Here is a 20,196-nt window from a genome sequence, read left to right as displayed (position 1 = left end):
GTCTACCTTCATAATAAATTATGTAGGTAAATGTATGGGACTTTAGGATATATCTAGTATTTATGAGGTTTCAGAATTGTAACCTATGCTTTAAAAACAGAATTTTACATCAATGTGTAAACACTTCTGTTTTCTGAACTCTTTCCTAGAAGACCTGATAATATCTATAGCTACACAGTCTTTACTAAGCATTTTGTTTTGTAAAGCAGAAATACTGTTTTTTGTTTTGGGGTTTTTTTAAGTGCAATATTCTGACTGTTTGGACATCTTGTATGCCTTCCAGAACTCATGCATTTGTTTTTAAACTTATTTTGAGACATTTACATTCTGAGCTTTAAATATTGCTTAAAAATCTACCAGAGGAAAAAAATATGGTTGTCTTTGCCACAAATAAAAAGACAAGAAGGTGGCATTGGTCAGTGGCTTACTAGTTGATTTGCTGGTTTTTTTTTTCTTTTTTTCAGTTTTCTATCAGTGGTTCTTAAAGGCAATGTCCTACCTGACAAAATCAAACATGCTGTGGGCAGGGAATACGTTTCTGATGAGGTATTGAGGATGGAGGGAAAACAGTCTGATTCCCTTCTTTAAACTAACTTCCACAAGTTCTTTTTGTTGGACTTTGAATCCTAATTAGATGAAGAATCTAGCATAAATATCTTCAAAAAGATAAGAAAGTCCTCTCTGTACTGTACAGCTTTCTCCTTTCCTCCCCCCAGTAAAGCTATCGTACAAGGACAACTCTTGTCAAGTCTTTGCTGTTGTTGCCTCTATCTTTTTCTTTGTTTCCCTGCCTTCACTACTGTTCATTTTCCACAGAGGTCATGATTGTAATGCTTTTATTTGAGAAATATATTTGATTTTTTCTGGTATGCTGCTTCTAAGGATGATGCAATCTCTTCATCCCATCCTAGTTTGAAAGAACTAGTTTAAATTAGGCTGGAATTACTTCTCAGCATGGACAAGTTTTGAATACATATGCATTAGTGATATGTGTGACTTCTAATTTGGAGGACAAGGAAACAACATATAAACTCCCTTAGTGCTAGCAATTCTATGATGGAAATAAGGCTCATAATATGTATTTTTAATTGGTTTATATTTTGTTGTTGCCCTCCTGTTTACCCCCTCCAAAAAAAGGCTCATGTGTGATGGCAATAATTTTGCAGGACTCCTAGCATGAGAGTTCTTTACTCAACCCCAGACCAGCATGTAAACCCTTTCCTAGGATAACCATCCTGTCTGCTTACTCCAAGTTACTGGGTATCACGCAGATCACACTGGGAGATCACTAATTGGGTACGTCAGTGTGCTGCTGGGCCCCGCTTTCTCCTTTCTAGCTACAAACATTAGGATTGGCATGTGCCCTATAGAGTCTAGTCTTTAAGCTTTTCATATGTCCTGAAGGGGACATGCCAGAAGTTGTAGGAGGGAGGGACGGATGAGGGAAAGAAGGCTATGTTAACCTTTTTCTCTCTTCTACAGAGTTGGTGTCAATACTGGTTTCTTTATGGGGAGTAGTCAGATATCAAATGTATTGTTTCAGGAGATGGTGGGCAGACGAGAAGTTAAATTAATTACTTGCTTCTGCAGCTAATTGATCTGGTAATGTAACTGTTAATTCCTTAAAATCTACATGACAGAGTAGTTGTTATTTGAGGGAAATAAAGCATACTTATGGATAGATCTAGTTATTCAGTGGAAAAACAGGTTATATTACTTTGGATTGGTAAGAAAGAATCAGTGTCTTTGTGAAGATCTAAAGTAGTCTGGTGTCCTGTTCTTTTTTTGTAATTTGAAGATACTTATTTTAGAATCACAGTATAACTTCAGCTGGAGAAGACCTCTTGATATCACGTGGTCCAAGGCCCTTCTCATTGTGAGACCAACTTCTACGTTAGATCAGGTTGTTCAGTGTCAAATCCAGTTGAGTTTTGAACTCTGCCCTCCAAGGGTGGAGGTTCAACAATATCTGCAGGCAACCTCTTTTGTCAGTTTATGCATAGGCGAGCAGCATATAATACAAGTTTCTCATAAAAATTTGATTGCTAGTTCAGATGTGCAGTTTCCTAATTTACATGTTTAACAAGCTGTTAAATTGACTCTGCTCACCTGTTTCTTTTGAAAGAAATGCCACTACATGGCAGTGGAGGGAAGAACGGGTCCCCTTTTTTCCTCTACTCTGTCTTTGGGTGACCAGGTAATGAAGAAGTAAGGATTTGGTATGCAAATCTGCACTTTGTATATCTGCTTTTTCTAAATTACTGCTGGGTTTGAAATATTGATTGCTTTTGTTTGCTCTTTATACAGTGGGTTTTTTTCTGTACTATTGCTAATCTTAATGTTTTTGTCTTTCCAATCATCTTTTGGTTTTCAATTTGAAAACTATGTGAGAACTTAAAATTATTAACCTAATTTCATATAACACAGACTAGTAAATTTGCTCAGTAGGTTATCAAATTTCATCTAAACTGTCTTTATGAACCAAGAGCAAACTAGGAGTGAAGTGCTATGGTTCTAAGTACCTGTGCTTTTTTTCAAAATTATTTTCATGTTTCATTTCTGTGCTATGTCATCTTGACACTGGACATGGTTTTATGGCTCTCTCTTTATGTTGTTTGAAGTTTTAACTTTCTAGTAGAACTTTTTAGGTCACAATTTTCAGACTGTGTTTGATGTGGATGTCTGCTCAGTTGTAACACTAAATGTTTTAATCAGCTTTTCCCTTAGCGCTAAGAGGCTGAAATTTAAGAATGACATTTTATCTTTAAGCAACCTCTAAAAATACCAGATTGTTACATATTAGTAGTCATAGACTGATGAGTGAAATAAAACCCAGCATTCTGCTGCTGCATACAGATAACTTGTATTGTAAACTATATTTCTGTGTCTAGTATCTTCAGCAGAAATTTACTGTATGGTTCATGCAGTTTTTGTATATGAAACCTGACCTGCAGAAATTTTTTAACTGAACATGCTAGACCATTTGCTGAAATGGTGGTCCCTGCTGCTAGCTGTACAGACAATTCTGTTTTCAACAAGGAAATAGAATACTAATTTCATCTAGTTTCAGATCTAGTTTCAGGGTAATTTAAACTTGACTAGTTTGAGGGAGTGTCAGAAGTTTCTTGGCATAGTCAAAATGGTTGCTTTCTTCTCTTCTCCTCACTCCTCCTTGTTTCAAAACCCTATTTCTAAATTTGGCCAGTGTGGACTGTCTAATACAGGGTGAAGTATCTTTTTTTTTTTTTTTTTTTTTTTAATGCTGGTTTACAAACTAATCTGTATGGATAGACTTACTCATGTAGAACTGTTGTCAAGATCTGAGTGTTAGCCTGTAGCACAGTTTAATATTTGGCAAATGAATAAAGAATAATATCTTATACAGTCAGTAGATGGCTTTATGTTTTAGGGTGTGCTTGATACTGTGCATGCAGCTTGACAGACGTAAAGGCAAGTCATTCCTCTATTGCATGCAAATGTTAACGCCTCTAAAGAGCCATCAGTAAAGCTCTTAATATGATGGCCCATTACAATACAAAAATAAAAGAAACTATCTATTGACAGAGAAAACAGTGTGAAAGAAAAGGTTATGCTAATATAGAATTTTACGAATATGGATTGCCCATCTTCCCCCACACGATTTTTTTATTTTTTATTTCCCGCCCCACTGGCTGATCTTTACACATTCAGGCTTTTGAGATTCTTGGCAGTCAAAACAGCACAGTTGATGGTTTTGTAAGAGTTTGAAGTTAAGATGTCATATTTTAGATCAATGTGAATATAGGTGAAAGTATTTAGGCTAGTAGGAAAGTCTTGTCACTGCTGTGATGTTCTCAGGATTATGTTTCTGTTGTAATTGATGTTTGCTTCTTTATCCTTTATGGGTTTTTTCATCCTATATATTTAACTTGCATTGCACAATTTTTATTAAGCTGCGAGTGCTTCAATATTTGTTTTGTAGTTCCATTTGCATTAAAGGCGTTATATAAATAAACCTTAAATGTGTTTACATAGCATATGTGCATGAAGTCAGAAGTAATCAATTTCAAGAATCCTCTTTTCTTTCTTGTAATTAAAGATGTCGTAACCCAGTGGGAGTTTGTTTGTTCAGGTCTTTAAATATGCATTTTATCAGTTTAAAGGTAGGGATTATATTATATGCAGAAGTGTGCTTTGAGTCTTATATTATTAAGGGAGACAAATTTGCAAGCAAGAAAATGGAAATGTAATCATTCTCATGGCACTGACACTTTGTCCTTGTTGGCATATGTGCAACAAAATGTAAGAAATCAAATATAGTGGCAAGGATGCAAATCGTTACAGCTGTAAAGGAACTAGGGCAACCAGGAGTAATAACTTTTGATTTTTCAGCTCAAAGGTAGGCCCATATTTAAGAAGAGATTTAGCACTTGTTAGTACAGGTCTTTGCTAAGAAGCTGTGAGTTGAGCAGTATTGTCTGAAGTGTGGAAAAGTGCAGTCATCCAATTGGGTATGGCTTCGTCTTCCTTAACTGAAATATAAGAATATGAAATCACGTCAGTCTTCAGAAAAAACGTGAATTCTCTTCTATATTTTCCAAAGAAACTTTAATTAGTGTAATTTAAGGGGATTTGTTCCATCATAAGTAATGAAATACTCTGTGTGATGATTATACCCCCACTGAAAATGTGTAGCAATTTACTGTTACTGATTTCGCTGCAAATAGAAGACAAATGTGTTCAGCTGTGTGCCTGTGTTTGCACATGGCAGGATGAGAGGCAAGGCAACATTTTATCAGTCAGTTGGCAGGCGAAACTTTACTTTTGTTAACTTTTTTCCTCTTCTGAAACTCTAATTATATATTTGATTTTTATTTATTTATTTATATCTAGGGTGTGGATTCAGGATTTGTTCCCAGCGTTCATGATTTTGACAAGAAACTTACCGAGGCTGATGCTTACTTACAGATCTTGATAGACCAATTGAAGGTATGGTAACTAAATGGTGTATTTACTGTATTGGGAGTCTGCTTGTCCCTGTAGATTTCAAGGTCTGGTTGAAAGGAAGCTCAACAGAGGGAGAGTGTCATGTTTTATGCTTGACACATGTTCTGGTAAATGTGGGATGCAGAGAATGCTCATCTGGCTGAGCTGACTGTGAAGTGGAGAAAACGTACCTCTTCTTATGTATGAAGTCTGCCAATGATAGATTTTATTTTCTCTTTCTCCCTAGTTTAGGATGTTACATAAGTTCTAACTACTTCCGAAACAGATTTTTAATAGAAGTATAAAAATTAAAAGTTGTAAGCTAAGGGCTGAAATAAGCTGAAAATGGCTTTCTCTTAGAATGGATCTTGGGATTGTTAAAATAGTGTTAGAAAATCAGAATAACTCAAACAGATTTTATAGAATAGTTTACAATGACTGAAACATTCTTTTGTATATATAGCATCAAGGAAATGGCAGAGATGACTTAAGTTTAATTTTAGAACAGAATTAAATCATTATATTGCTCATAGTATTTTAGAATTTATCTTGAGAAAATTTTGTTAAGTAATATGTAACTACAGTTGCAGATAGTTTCAGACTTTGTTGCAGTAGTGATAGATAATCTGATTTTTGTCCTTGAGTGAAAACATTCTGTAGAAATTATGTACAAATACAGTTCTTTTACACTTTGTACATGTATTTTAAGAGTAGATGGGAAGGTGAGGAATGATGAGGTTGTACCTCTCATACTCACCTTATTGAGAAAAACAGTTTATGCTGCTGGTTAGGACACTTTTTCCCATGACTCAGCAGGTTAAAATTGCTGTTAAGATTGCTTCAGTTCTGCTGGTTTGGTTTTTTTTCCCCCTGATATAATAGGCAAGTATTGCATGTGGGATATTCAGCAAAAATTCAGTTGCAGGGGAGGGCGGAGAGGGGGAAGAGCATACCAGCAAAAATGGAGGTGGGCAAAAGAGATGCAAACAAAGGTCAAGACTATACTGCAAAGACTTGATCAGGAGTTAGCTTTGTCTTCTGCTCTGGAGCCATCTAGCATGCTTCTCTGAAGGAAGGTATTTAAATCTTTACACTTTCTAATTGTTATTTCAGGCCAACTGGGGGGAGGGGATATAGGAATTAGTTAAAAATGAAGGAAGAGTGAATTTGAGGATGGACAGAGACCAAGACTACAGTCTTTTTTTAGAACCAGAAATCATCCCTCAAGGGGAAGGGAACACATGAGTAGGTTTTAGGCAGGTGGTTGAGTGAAGAACTGTAGCTCACCTACTAAAAATTCCAGCCCCTTTTCTGAGCAAGAGTGGTTTTGATGAACTTTCAAGCGTTAACCTTAATCATTTTTCTTCCTTGAACAATGTGTACTTAATGGTTGTTTGTATGTGCACCTTAGAGTGCTCTTGGGGGCAACTTTTAACTGTTTCAGCTCAGCTTGCATTAAATACACATACGAACTTTTCAGTAAGAATTTGTTTCGCTTAGCTGCGTTTCATATTCCACCTTTTAGAAAACAAGTAGAAGTTAATGCTGGGAAATCGCTACATATCTTTGCAAAAGAAGTGCTTCCAAATCTTACATGAATTGAATCATGTACCTGAGTAACAAGGTACCTGAAAGGGTTGATAAGGGTTGAGGCTGTTTTGGTAAGCACTCTGTGTGCTCCAAAGGTCTTTGCTGAAATAAAAGAAAGGCAGTTTGAGGCATTTTAATGAGTGTCACTTTTATCGCTTAACCTTACCTTTTTGTTCAAACTATGGTAGAACCATGCCAGACTGAGCTGTGGACCTAGCTGGGACCTGAGATTTGGTCTCTGGCAGGATGGGATAATGTGAGAAATTAGTTACAAATTTGTTATATTACAAGTGCTGTAAAGAAATATTAGGCAAAAACTGCTTTGGGTCATAATACCAAGGTAGTATAACTTATGTGCTTATTAAAGACTTCTGGCTTTGAAATTTTGGTGTTTCTGGCTGATATTAAATGAAAAAATAACACTTTCAGTATTTTCACAAGTATCTCTTTCTTCTAGCTCTTTGATGAAAAACTCCAGAACTGCAAAGATGATGAACAAAGAAAAGCAAGTACATTTTTCCTTAAATATTGCTTATTTTGCTTAATCAGATGGTTTTGTGCATCAATTTGCAATAGTCTATAGAAATTTAAAGTATGTTTCAAATTTGTCGAGTTGCCAAAATCACTTAAAGCATTTTGAATAACTGGTAACATTATTTGCATTGCGAATAGGTTGCAAACAAAATTCTTAGTAATACAGGGTGTCATAACATTAAAAAAGGTTTCAGTCTGTAGGAAATGATTACTTTTCTGTTATCCAACCATCTAAAGCATTTTAACTTAAATTTGCTGTTTTTTTCATCTTTAACAAGGATGAATGTTTAATGTTTGTAGGAATAGCAAAGCTATTCTGAAGGAAAAAAAAAATACTAAGAATCCTGTATTTCACATAATCAGTCTATATCCTGTGTAGTTCTGCGACTAGCACGTCACATATTGGAAGTCTGAGAATACCTTAATTCATTCACTGTAGATGAGGATGCCAAAAGTGTAACTTGCTATGTGGGGAGCAATACTTTTTTAGTGAGGCTGTAATTCACTTAAGTATTGTGTATTTTTTTGCATCCCCTCCTATTCCATTTCACAGTCAAGTTTGTAGGTCAGAGTTCAATCACCGTGTTTAAGAAAGGCTAGCAGATACCTTTGGTGGTGTGGGTTTGGCATTAAGTAGCATGCTGGTTTTGTATGTTAATTTGTGTGGTGTGGAGGAGGCATTTAATAATTCCTTATGAAGGGTTTATTACTGAAGAGTTGCTTTTGTTTTCAGCAAAAGCAGTAATTTCAATATCGTAAAGTAGTGGTATATTTCATCCTAGTTCCCTCCCTCCACTCAATTTCACTTGTGAAAAACAAGCTCAAGTTCTCTTGGTGTTTGGTTTCAGTTTTGAAATAATTTGATGTTTTCTGTGATTAGTTTATTTCTTTATAATGGTTGTGACCTTTCACGTGTTATCCGTCTTGTTTGATGTGTTATGTGGCGTCTTAGGGACTTCACAAGCGATGGTCTTTCTGGAGTTCTTTTGCATGTACAGGCTTTTAAAATAACTTTGAAGTACAAGTGTTCTCTGTGTAAGTGTGTTTAATCTGTAGACAACTGACTAAAAGAGTAAGATCTAAAGATTTTGTATTTCTCCTTCGGTGTGTCTTACTGGGAAGAGTTCTCCTTCAATTTTGACCTCCCTCCAGATGCTACTTTGCAGATCAGGCAGTACTTTCTTTTTCCCTGTGACAGTGCTTCTAATCCCTGGAGACTTTCTGCATGTTGTGCTGATTTTTTTCTTTATGTCTGCAAGGTATCTATGGAACAGATAGATTGACTTTATAGAGAAAGCAGGAGGCCTGTTTAGAAGAGGTCAACTTCCTCTGGTTTTAAATCTTAATGTGTTGCTATTACTATAGATTCCATTTACTCTCTATTAAATATGAAAAAGACTTGGGCAAAGCACTTCTTGATCATGTCTCTTCCTGTACTAAAGCAGCTAAGAGGTTTTTTGATACTGTATTTAGCAGTTTTTCTATTTGTTTATGGAAGTATGGTTCAGCTATCAGACTATGAGCTGAGTGTAACCTGCAGGGTACTTCCATCCAACCCACAGTTTTTTCCTCTGAGGAAAGAAGATTTGGTTATTTGACTCTTACATGCTTCCCAACTAGCTGAGTGCTGTTTTCTGCAACTGTTTATGGCCAGGCATTTAAAACCTCAGCTATTGTTTTTTGCATGCATACAGAGCATTGGATGAGCTGGTTTTCAGTTACAGAATATTTGGTCTTTTGAGGATAACGGTATAGGGTATAAGTGTTCTGAGATGCTTCAGGATCTCTTGGATATCTTCTTTCTGCCACATAATAATCTGTTGCACTTGGAAGAAGGCAGTGCAGATGTAGACTTGATGGATTTTGAAGACTGAGAAATATTGTGATTATCATGAATTCCCTGTGTTATATCAGTATTCCTGGCAGAAGTACAACTAATATTGCATAGTGGGATCATACTGTCTTGCAAACCTACTATAACTAGCAGTGCTGCCAGTTTTGCTGAATCTACTGATGGAGTACAATGTATATATCCAATTACACAGGAAGTAAAAGAAGGTGCGTGGTCTGAGGGTACTGGCATTTCAAGGTGAATACAAGCTAGGACCTTGCTTTCTTACAGCGTTAGCAGTATTACTGGTGAGAACTCGAAGTGAGCTTTTCTCTTCAGTTTTGTGAAACTATCTTGACCACACATATTGGGGAGAATAAAACTGTAAACATTCAAAAGCATCAGAACAGTGAAGAGGTGTATATTTGGCAGGCTGGAACAAAGCTGACGTTACTTAACAAGATCTTGGAGGGAAGTGTAGCCTGCTTAAGCCCTTTGGTTCACAGCGAGTACTTTTTGTAAAGTAAATCCAAGGCTGAGCATGCGGATTCAGGTTGTACCTTACTGATTCTGACTATGAGTCAGCTACCCCTACGTGCCTCTGCTGCCTCTCTTTGCTGGACAAGCTGATCCCTCTGTAGTCACATGATTGTTGAATGAGGCAAAAATCATGTTCAATGAAATAAAATTAGCTTTCTATTGGATCACCAGTGGCTTCATAAAAAATCAGATGTCAAGGAGGTGCAACAAGCAGCAAGTAGATGGAGTAGTTTCAGCAGCAGCCTGCAATTTTGATTAGATTAGATATAGCATGTGGCTGCATTCCACAAATGTAAGTCTGCAGGAAATCGATGTTTTATTTCAAAGTATGTGTATTCATTACCTAAAACTAGGGAAACTGTCTTATTAAAATTTTATCTTCATCAGTTTTCAAAGAGTAGGGATGTTGAAGAGAGAAAATTGTGATAACTTTTAGTAGTAAATTATATTCTTTAATTTTATTTTTATTAGTAATGTTTTTTATCTTTAACATACCTCTTTTTACCTGCTTATGATTTTCCTTGCAATTTTGTATTTTCTAAATTATCTGTATTACTTTAATGCAAGTTTAAACAAAAGATAGTAAGAATAAACTTACAAGGATTGTAGCAGCGTGTATACATAGCAGTGTATTTTTGTACAATTGATGAGATGAAATACAAGCATTCTGCTAACTTCTCCAAACCAACCAGTCTTGTAAGCATGCCAGTTTTGTTGCTAGCAATCATCCAGTTGTTTTTCTCTCCCTGTGTCATGTCTATAGTGTGTTTGTGTAAGATCTTACAGGGGAGAGTTCACAAACTTTCTTTTATGCCTGCTTACATCACTGTTATAGAATAACACGTTGCTCATGAAAATCCAGAGACTTCCATATCGTTTGCTTAGGCCTAAAGAACAGGGCCGGTGCTCTTTAGAAGGGTGTTCCCAGGGTCTGAGTCTGTCTGACTTGCCTGCATTGTTACCATAATTTTGTGTACATATGAAGAAGACAATATTCCACTTCCGTGTGCTGTGTCCTTGCGAGGTAGCCATACAGCACAAATGTGAAAAATACTGGATTAATGCCTACTGTTACTACTTAAGTTGGCCAGCTCACAAGGAATTCATTTCCATAGAGAAAAAAAATTATGACTCTGTAATTTGTAGATAGACCTTGAAAACCAGGGGTCCTGAGGTTTTTCCCATCTCAGATCTTCTGTGTGATCTTGGACAAATTAGCCTTTTGTCTGTACCTATGTGTAAAAATAACTATGTCTTAGTCTATTGTTTGGAAAATTACAGATGGGTAGGGGGAAAACAGTGCAACTGAATTACATTATATGGCCTGACATCACTTTCAGGTTTTCAGCAAAGATGGTATCAGTGAAGGGAATAAGATACCAATTTATTTGGTGTGTAAATAGTCTATAACATGTTGGGGAAAAAATAGGTAAAGAATAATCAAAACTGCTGATGCTGCCTGCAGTTGGCTATAAAGCTTTGAGACTGCATGATTTATTTCAGCTGCATAATCTTTTGAGACTGAATGATTTATTTCAGCTGCATAATCTTTCATCTGACAAGATCTGTATGTTTGGGTACATTGCCTATTCTGGTGCTAAGAGGCTCAAAACTTCATTGCTGTCATATTTAAAATGTTTTTTTTTCAATATATGTTGATGAAGTTTGGACTGGAAGTACAGTAGAGACATGAAAAACAAACAAAAACAAAACAAAGGAATTTTTAGCTGTTGGCTAAAAATTTAGCTGTTGGCTATTTCTCTGCTAGCAGCAGAAGTAAATGCAATATAACTTTGTGATATAACATCCCTGATATGCTATTTCCTAGATCAGCATGGTCCAGTCTTTCCAGTGGAAAAGGCTGAGGCTGGGTGCTGTTTGGCTACCTCTTGCCAATTAATCATGAAGAAAATGTACAGTATCCTTACGAACAGCGTATAGAGCAGTATAACTGAAAAAATTTTCCCTAGATATTGTCTGGGAAGCTGTCACCTTTACACACTTTGATTATTCAAGAATCAAAAAGACTGTGACTCCAGTCACATAAGACGCTCATATTAATCAAAACAAAGAGGTCCTGTAATTGAATTAGTAGAGGCTCAGTGCTGAGTCCAATTTAATAATTTTGCCTTCTGCAGGCAGACCCAGGGACATCAACAGGATGCATGTGCTTCTTAGATAGGTCATGCTTATGTGTAAAATGGCATGCAGATGCTTTTGCATGCCTGAAGTGCAGTTCCACACAGGAAATCTTAATGAACCAGTGTCTCTAGATAAAATTAAGTACGCAGATTTCCAGATGAGCTTTTACTGGAGGCACTTAGACTGGAGAAAGAGCAAGAGCGTGTGTGCCCTGTTATTTTCCATGGTTTTTTTTCAAACTGTGCTTAACTGCATATGTTTATTATACTTGAATGATGTTAATTTCAAGTAATACTGATTGTTGAAATGTGTCACCATTGCACAAACTGAACTTAGAGTGAATCTTCATACTGCATTCTATTTCTGTTGATGTTATGCAAAACTGAAGTGTAGACTTGGATGGGTAAATATGTATAATGTCACTACTGAGAAATTCCTAACCTTGTCATCTTTAAGCTTTAATTATCAGTTCGATGTCTGTCTTGTCAATTACAAAATGAAAATTGTGTCTATATACAGAAATAGTCTTTAACGTGTTGGTTGCTCCCCCCCCAATTTAAGATTAAAATATAGTGTTTGTATAGTATTTAGGTCAAACTAGATGCTGGAAATTCTGTCTTTAACCACATTATTTTGTTTTTTCGTTTACAGAAAATCGAAAATCTCAAAGAAACAACCAGTGTAAGCTTACTTAATTTTTATATCTATTATATACAGAATGTGAAATAAACCTTATTTTCTTGGGAAAGTTTTTAAAGCTTTTTACAGAAAAGTGGGAATCCATATTGGGTCCAACAGCGTGATGACAGAGGCAGCCTGGTTCTGGTGCTGTCTTCAGATTTATGTCTAGCACCTTAGAATCATAAAATCATAGAATAGTTGAGGTTGGAAGGGACTTCTGAAGGTCTGGAGTCCAACCCCATGCTCAGAGCACGGTCAGCTAGAGCAGGTTGCCCAGGATCAAATCTAGTTGGGCTTTGAGTAATTCTGAGGATGGAGACTGTGTGACCTCTCTGGGCAACCTGTTCCACTCTTTGATCATCCCTAGAGTAAAAAAGTGTTTTCTTATGTTTAAGGTGAATTTCCTGTATTTCAATTTGTGGCCATTGCCTGTCGTCCTGTCACTGGGCACCGCTGAGAAGAGGCTAGTTCTGTCGTTTTTTTACACCCTGCCATCCCAATCAGATATTGATGCCCATTGATAAGGTCTCCCCTAGCTTTTTCTTCTCCGGATTAAACAAGCCCAGCTCTCTCAGCCGCTCTTCACATGACAGTTTACCAGCTTGTAGCACTGTGAAAGTTTGAAGCTGACCTCTGTTTCACCCTGACAACCTGTGTTGTGTTCAGCTTTTGGAAACTTAAGTTTTCTACTGCTATGCTTTTGTCTCTACAAAAAAAAAAGGGGGGGAAGGGAAAGTAGAGGTTCTGCAGGAGTGAGTGTCCATTTAGTTCTTGCCCAAGATTTCAGTTAATATTCTGTATAACTAATAAAAAAAAACCTGTAAATACAAAATATTACAGCATAATAATACAAGGGTTTTTTCTGTTATTTTTGTTTTCCTAGAGCATGGTAGAATCAATAAAACACTGCATTGTGTTGCTACAGATTGCTAAAGTAAGTACACTGTAAACTATTTTGAATTTTAATTATACAGCATTAATCTGTGTGAAAACAATTGAAATCTAAAAGTGTGTTCTATATGATCCAGGATATGTATCTAAAAAAATTGGTATAAGTTGATTTATGCTACTATTTTAATGAAGTTTCTGAAATACTGAGTTCCACAGCAGACAGTCCTGTTAATATTAGTGGTAACAGTCGTATTGATGATATAGCTTTTCTTTTGAGATAAACTTTCTTTTGCAGAGTTTGCTATTAGACTAAATAAGAACTTAAACATAAGTGTGACAGAATGGAAACTTAACAAGACTGACTCTTTCTGCTTCATTTAAGAATATGACTAACAAATAGAAAAAGGGAAAATTGTGATGTTAATCTAAACTGGTTTGGCAAGGTTTTTTGTAGGTCTGAAATTCATGGTGACGTTGGAACTTCTTGAAGTAAGAATTGTATTATTTGAGAATGCAATATGGGTAACGCAGTCATGCTTTTCACTTAAATGTTTTGTTGCTTTTTAAAATTTAGTGAGATTTGGATTTACTGCTTTTTGTCAAGTTCTGCTTTTACAGGCCTTCATGTACTATATTTAGGATATGTTAATTGTGAGCTGCTGATTTATACCTTGCGACTGAAGTGAAGAAAGATGGTGTTTTGCAAAGAAATTAATTTATGGCATTTTCAGAATTTAAGGCTGAATTTAATCAGAACACATTCTGATTTATTCAGAAATAGGTGTAGGTTCTTAAATTTTTTTTTCTGTAGTCTAGATCACCTTTTTGTTTTGTAGCTTTCAAATACAATACTGCTGTTTGTCTTCATTATAGATGCCAGATACAATGTACAACATTTTGAGGCCAGTGAAAATTGAAGTATTTAGAACCTTGCAGGATCAGAAGTCATTCACTAAAAGGATCAGTGCATATTTTGTGAAATTCAGATTTCATATCAGTAGCTTAAAAATTCTGAAGAAAAGGTTTCTAAGTTAACAGGCTTATACAAAATAAAAAATATTTTACAAGTAGTAGGGTACATTGAAATGGTTATGTGCCACATGAATCTAGAGCTAAAACAGTCTTAACATATAGTGATACTATTTGAATCCTTCACTGCAGTGATAGCAAGAAAAGCCTTGTTAATACTTAATAATTTGCTGTTATTTAGTACTGGGTATATTTAGAATTTTTTTACTACAGTGAAACCAGTAGACTATACGTCATTCTTTGGGGATTTGGTGGAGTCAATTATAGATAGATTAGATGGTAGTATACTAGTTTTCTTACGCAGATTTATGTGACTTGCTGTATTAAGGTAGCTGTTGGAAAAATTGTGTGCAATGAATGACTTGCTCATTTTTTGTTAATTACTATATAAATGTATTTAATAGTTGTTATTTTCACAGAGCCTTAGTTCCTATGAAATTTCGCTCTTTTTAAAAAAGCTCTGCTATGTAATCAGCAAATCTGAAAGAGCAGAATTATAACCTGCTTTTCAGGTTCTTGATCAAAGCTGGTAATAGGTGGCTGAGTTAGTTTTCTTGTTTCTATTGAATATCAAATTCCATTTCTGTTATGGCTAAGTTTATTGGGGGATAGACAAAAAGCATCTTGTACTGATGCTAAGCACACTTTGAAGTTGGTTAGGTGGTTTGCTGATCATGGACAAAACTGAACTTGTAGTGGCAGATGTAGTCATTTTTGATCAGGTTCAGTGCTTTACTACTCCAACTACCGTATAAGTGTAAAGGTAGGTAGAATTTGGGTCCCCCAAAGATACTAAGACTTGCTTTCTGTTACACTAAATCAGACCTTGAAGTCCTCCTTTCAGTACTAGTAAATATTAACCAGTGTAAATAGATGGACTTATCCATTGAGGAGTGGGGTTTTTTTTGTTTGTTTTTTGCTAAACCATATCTAAAGCTCTTGTAGAGCTATTGAAGATAAGGTGGTTTAAATGAGTGGTTTATGCACAACTAATTGGAAGACATTGGTCCACATATAGTGAAAAATACCCTCTATAAATCTCACAGCAATTTTAATAACCTTTATTCTGCTTCATCTCCATCTTCTTTCTCTCTCAGGCAACTATTGTTGACTACATGGCAATTCTGTTCCTCCCCCCCCTTTTCTATAAACTGTGTTGGTATCCTGATTTCTTAGTGCTGTAGGAAATCAAGAATACAGGGGGTTTGGGCTTGTTTTTGCAGTTCTGTAAGTTGCATGTGTATGAAGCATTATATATGTAAAAATGTATTGTGTCTGACTGATAGCTTTCTGTTCTCCAGTATGCAACCTTTTAAGATTCTGCAAGTTTTTTTCCCAAAGCTGTAAGGCAAGTATGGCTGCTGACTTACACTGCTGAAAATAAATCATATTAACACCACCCCTGCACCCCATTTTTTACTTCTACAGTGCCTTGCTCATTAGGAGACAGACTTCGCAATCGCTTTCTGGTTGTTTGGTAACTTGAAAATTGTTATCACTTCTCCATGTACTCAGAACATCTGTTTCAAACACACAGCCATTTAATATTTGGATGATTTTGGTACATTGAGGCAAACCTGGTGTTTGGGGTTTTTTTGTTATGTTTTTTAATCGTGTGCTATGTTGAGCTGTGTCATCGACTCTTGAAACAACCTGCCTTAGGACTTGGAACAGTTAAATTTTCATTAAACTTACTGGTAAATCAAGTGTGTGATCGTGCCACTTGCATTTGAGGTGACCCAAGGCATTTTCAAAACAGTGAAGTAAATACCAGCTAAATAGGAATAAGTTATAATACATACATTGCTTATCAAAAAGCAATCAAAATAAACTAAGTGGGATGGATAGGTGGAGCCTTTGACTTGTGTTGTCCCCTTTGTGTGTATGGCAGTTGAAGATGTCCAGCTTTGCTGATGTGTGTGTTGTAAAATATACGTAATGGTCTGTTAGTGATTTGGTAAACTACAGTCTTAGAAATATATGTTTTATGAAGTAGCTTTTATAATTTAGATATTTAGTTTTGCATCTTTGCCTTCCCTTTTTCACTCCATCATTTCTGGTGAGTCTTGCCTGCCTAGTTTTGTGGCATTTCTGCCTTCCTTACATTATCAACATGCCACGTTGCTGATTGTGCATTACAGTCAGATAGGATAGCAAGCTTCAGTACCAATGTAGCATCTTTGTGTTTTATCTCTTAGGTGATAGAGATGATAGCGTAAGATGGAAATTTTGTATGTTGAAAAAAAATTAATATATTTGGACTGCAGTGTTATTCTACCTTCTGTGTGTGTTAGTTTGCAACCTGGTGGAACTCATTGCCCTTAGTGTTGTTTTTCTCATGGAAAGCCTTGCTTAAGAAATGTCAACTAGCAGACATGAAATTTGAGCAGCCTATTGCCAACTATTTAAGCTAAGGAAGAATGTATAAAGTATCAAAACATAAGTATGTGCCAACTTTCTTAATACTATTTACAGCTTTTTTTTCTTTCTTGTTCCTCTAACAACTGGAAATCTGGGGAAATACTCTGCAAACAAGTCTTAAGATTTACACTAAACAAAGCTATGGATTGATGTGTTCGCTAATATAAACTTTGCAGCAGAAGTTATTTGGCTTAGAGTTCACTAAAATTTATACCGTTGCTGGTATACAGTGTTAAAACTGTGCTAACTGTAGATTGGCATTAACTTGTCTGTTGCTAGTGTAATTTCCCCTGATGGCAGTTTTATTCCATGCGTTGCCTGCTCTTTCACATATGCTTCTAGGCAAAAAACCCCAAATCCTAGATTACAAATCTAAAAACATCTTAAAATCTAATGGATACCAAAAAGCAAAAGTTAAAAACATTTAACTTATAAAGGCACTTCTGCGTTTCAAAAGCAAAAAGTGCTTTTGAAAACTTGACCTGTATGCTAATGGCAGTTCTCTAGAAACTGAGAACTTTGTGTCTTTTGGTTTTCAGGGACTCATTGGTGCTGCAGACCATGTTTTGGGGGGGCTCTTAGCTATTTGGCAAGAACCTACATTGTAAAGCGTAATTGTATTCTGCAGTGCAGAAACGGTATTTTTAAAATTGTTCAAACTTGTGTGCACAGATCCTTAGAAAATGCTAATCCTCAGAGGTGCAGTGACTATGTATAGAATTGTTTCTTCTAAGTTTAGTTAGTGTATCAGATGATGAGGAACATTTTATGGCTGAAAATGTAAACATTCCTGAGAGAAACTTGCTGTTCTCACTTAACACAGAACTGACAAGTCATACAAGATTGTTATGTTGATATTTTTAACATTTTTTCCTTAAGGACCAAAATAATGAGGAGAAGCACGCAGATGGACTTATAGTAAGTTTAAATCTAATCTTTATCTCCCTTTATTTCTGCAGAACATGTGAACAGAGACCTGAATTTCCACTCATTTTGCAACATACTTCTTCCTTTCTCTAATTTACTGCTTCAAGTGTCTTGTTAAAATTACTGTTGAGTCATTAGCTTCTGATGTTGGCTAACACCCTTGCCTTTAGAAAAAATAGTGATCAGTTTTATACTGAGTGTCTGAAGTGGCAGTGTTATGACTGAATGCTTAGATAAAAATCTGCCATGTGAACAGATGACAGGGAAATTATTGGGATAGAAATAGTTTTGTGTTCCGTCTGAAGTATCTTTATGTATGAAATAGATCAGCTATCTGTGTGCTTCAAGTAGTTTGTCTTTTCTACAGTGCTGCTCATTTGATGCAAAGTTGTATTATGTCTGTTTAAGCAATGCTGCTTCTTTAATATAACATCTGCGTTTTTAATGTAACTTCTGTCATCTTTGATTTCGGTCACATGTGACTTCTTTCTTCCTTCTCTTTTTGTCACTTGAGTACATTTCAGATACTTTTAATAGGAGATTGGTTTCAGTAAAACATAACTCTCAAAATCATAGTGCGTTCTCATTACAGTTGACAATAATTCCTGAGCTTTATTTGTCTTTCTGTTACATACAACTTTAGCAGTATGATTTTCTGGTATGAACTTTGGAGTAAATACGCACATAGAGGTTTTGATTTCGTGCTTATCATAAATAAGGTGAATGATTACCCTGTGGATAGTCATGTAATTCAGGTCTTAGTGTAATGGAATAGGTTCTGTTATGTGCCCTGGAAAAGAGAGGTTATGCAGCTAGACACTACCCCAGGCAGAGGTGGTATGCACATTAGATCTGCAACTCGGAAATTTCATATAGATATTACAGCTTACTATAGTCTGAATTTGATGAGCCACTGTTATAATTGTCTGTCGGCTGGCTTATACTGGGGAGAAAAAAAAAAGTATTTCTGTAAGAATATATTAACTGATTCATCAGTGAATGTGAAGACTGACATTTTGATGCTGTTGAGGTCAATGTTAGCTTGGACTAAAGGTCAGGATTTCACTTTAAACTCAGGCAGGAATATGATCAATGTTTGATACCATGGTGGGATGACGGTCTCGTCGTTTCTGCATGGTTGTTTTTAAGTTTGTTACTAAACTCAAAGTAGGAAACTTTCTGGTCTACCTTCATCTGTTTCTAAACCACGAAGGCATACCCCAAAATACCTAACAAGAAGCTCAGGTTCATGTTGCAGTTTGGAGAATTGTTGAAGGATAAGGTTACAATACTGTGTACAAGGCCAAAGTTACTTTGGGTTGGTTTTTTCCCCTCCTTTTTTCACACCAGTGTTCTGTATTGTACATATTATTAGTTTCCCTAAAAACTAGGAGAGACAGAGATAGCAATAGCATCCTGTGTATCATAGGACCTTCTTGATTTTTAAGTTTCTTAACTCTGAAAATGGGATCATGATTTTAAACTGGAATAGAGGGACAGGGACCTACCTGTGTTGCATGCATGATTGCACAAGCAGTTGAAGTGATGTGTAAGGGACGTTGATTTTATGCTGGAATACAGTGGAGTAACAGTAAGGGTACTGGATTACTTGTATACTAGTTAGTAACACCAACGAAAATTTAGAAAGCAATTTTTATGCCCATTTTTTTAAAACTGGAGGTTTTTTTAAAGATAAACAGGGAATAATAGTTTTGTTTTCAATTAAATAAATCCTGTGCTGTAAAAAAAATAATAAAAATCTTCACTGCTTCACTGATTTTTAATGTAGGACAAAGTTCAGAATTACAGTTAACCAGGAAAGGAGGCAAGAAAGAAGTCTTCCATTTGTAGGAAAATGGGAGGAGGAAGGTTAAAATGACCCCATTTCCCTCAGTCTGCATGCAAATAGAAATTAATAGACTAAAAGGAGGGAAGGACAGTTGGAGACTCTCTTCTGTTTTAAATATTGATCTAAAAAGAGGATAGGAATAAACATACTGACTAAATTTAAAGGCAAAGCTCATCTACCTTTTTTTAAAGTAGAACTTGGTATTGTATGACCTTCCTGTGCTTGATATTCTTCAACTTAAGCACAGTAGCAAGATTTCCTAGCAAATTGAGGCAAAGATTTTCACAGTTCCGACATAAATCAATGGTTTTAAATTGCTAGTTTGGATGAAAAGACATTGCAATTTAGATTTCCAAGTGGCTTGTTGTACAAGAGCCAAGAACGTATACTGAAGTCAGTGACTTTTGTGAGTGTTGAGTTGAATTGGTGCTTCATTTTCAAAATGCCCACGCTCATACGTAGACTGAAATGTCCTCTACTGGAGATGTACTGAAAACTGTCAGCTTGCATTGGAAAGAGTTTTGGCAACAAAGCCACTTCATGGCTGTAAGCATGCTGATGATTCTTATTAATTTATTAATTTACGCGTTGATTTACTATGGTCTGGACAAATTATTTTTTGAAAAAAAAAAAAAAAAAGGTTTTAAAAATACAGATTACCTATCCTAATGTTTGCCAGATAATTTGCGTCTAAACTTTCCCCTCTTTGCATGCAGTATTTATTAATGGACATTGGAAGGAATGCTGGAACCTAGAACTTGAAATAAGAATTCTTTATAGGACAATTCAAATCTGT

At 35.8% G+C, this 20,196-nt stretch overlaps 1 protein-coding gene across 3 annotated transcripts in view; it reads left to right on the top strand.

Moving 5' to 3' along the window:
- The window catches only part of OSBPL9 (oxysterol binding protein like 9), a 64,800-nt gene that overhangs the window by 32,518 nt on the left and 12,086 nt on the right, over window positions 1-20,196 (top strand). For 2 of the 3 annotated variants that reach the window (XM_049807181.1, XM_049807183.1), the window contains 5 exons: window positions 4,873-4,968; window positions 7,013-7,060; window positions 12,254-12,283; window positions 13,167-13,217; window positions 17,504-17,542. In XM_049807181.1, the coding sequence (XP_049663138.1) occupies window positions 4,873-4,968; window positions 7,013-7,060; window positions 12,254-12,283; window positions 13,167-13,217; window positions 17,504-17,542 (264 nt within the window). The remainder of the gene's footprint in view (window positions 1-4,872; window positions 4,969-7,012; window positions 7,061-12,253; window positions 12,284-13,166; window positions 13,218-17,503; window positions 17,543-20,196) is intronic. The other variant, XM_049807182.1, reaches the window with a different exon arrangement.

The sequence above is a fragment of the Accipiter gentilis genome, chromosome 8, assembly GCF_929443795.1.
Source record: "Accipiter gentilis chromosome 8, bAccGen1.1, whole genome shotgun sequence".
Lineage (NCBI taxonomy): Eukaryota > Metazoa > Chordata > Aves > Accipitriformes > Accipitridae > Astur > Astur gentilis.
This window is presented reverse-complemented; position numbering and strand designations above follow the sequence as displayed.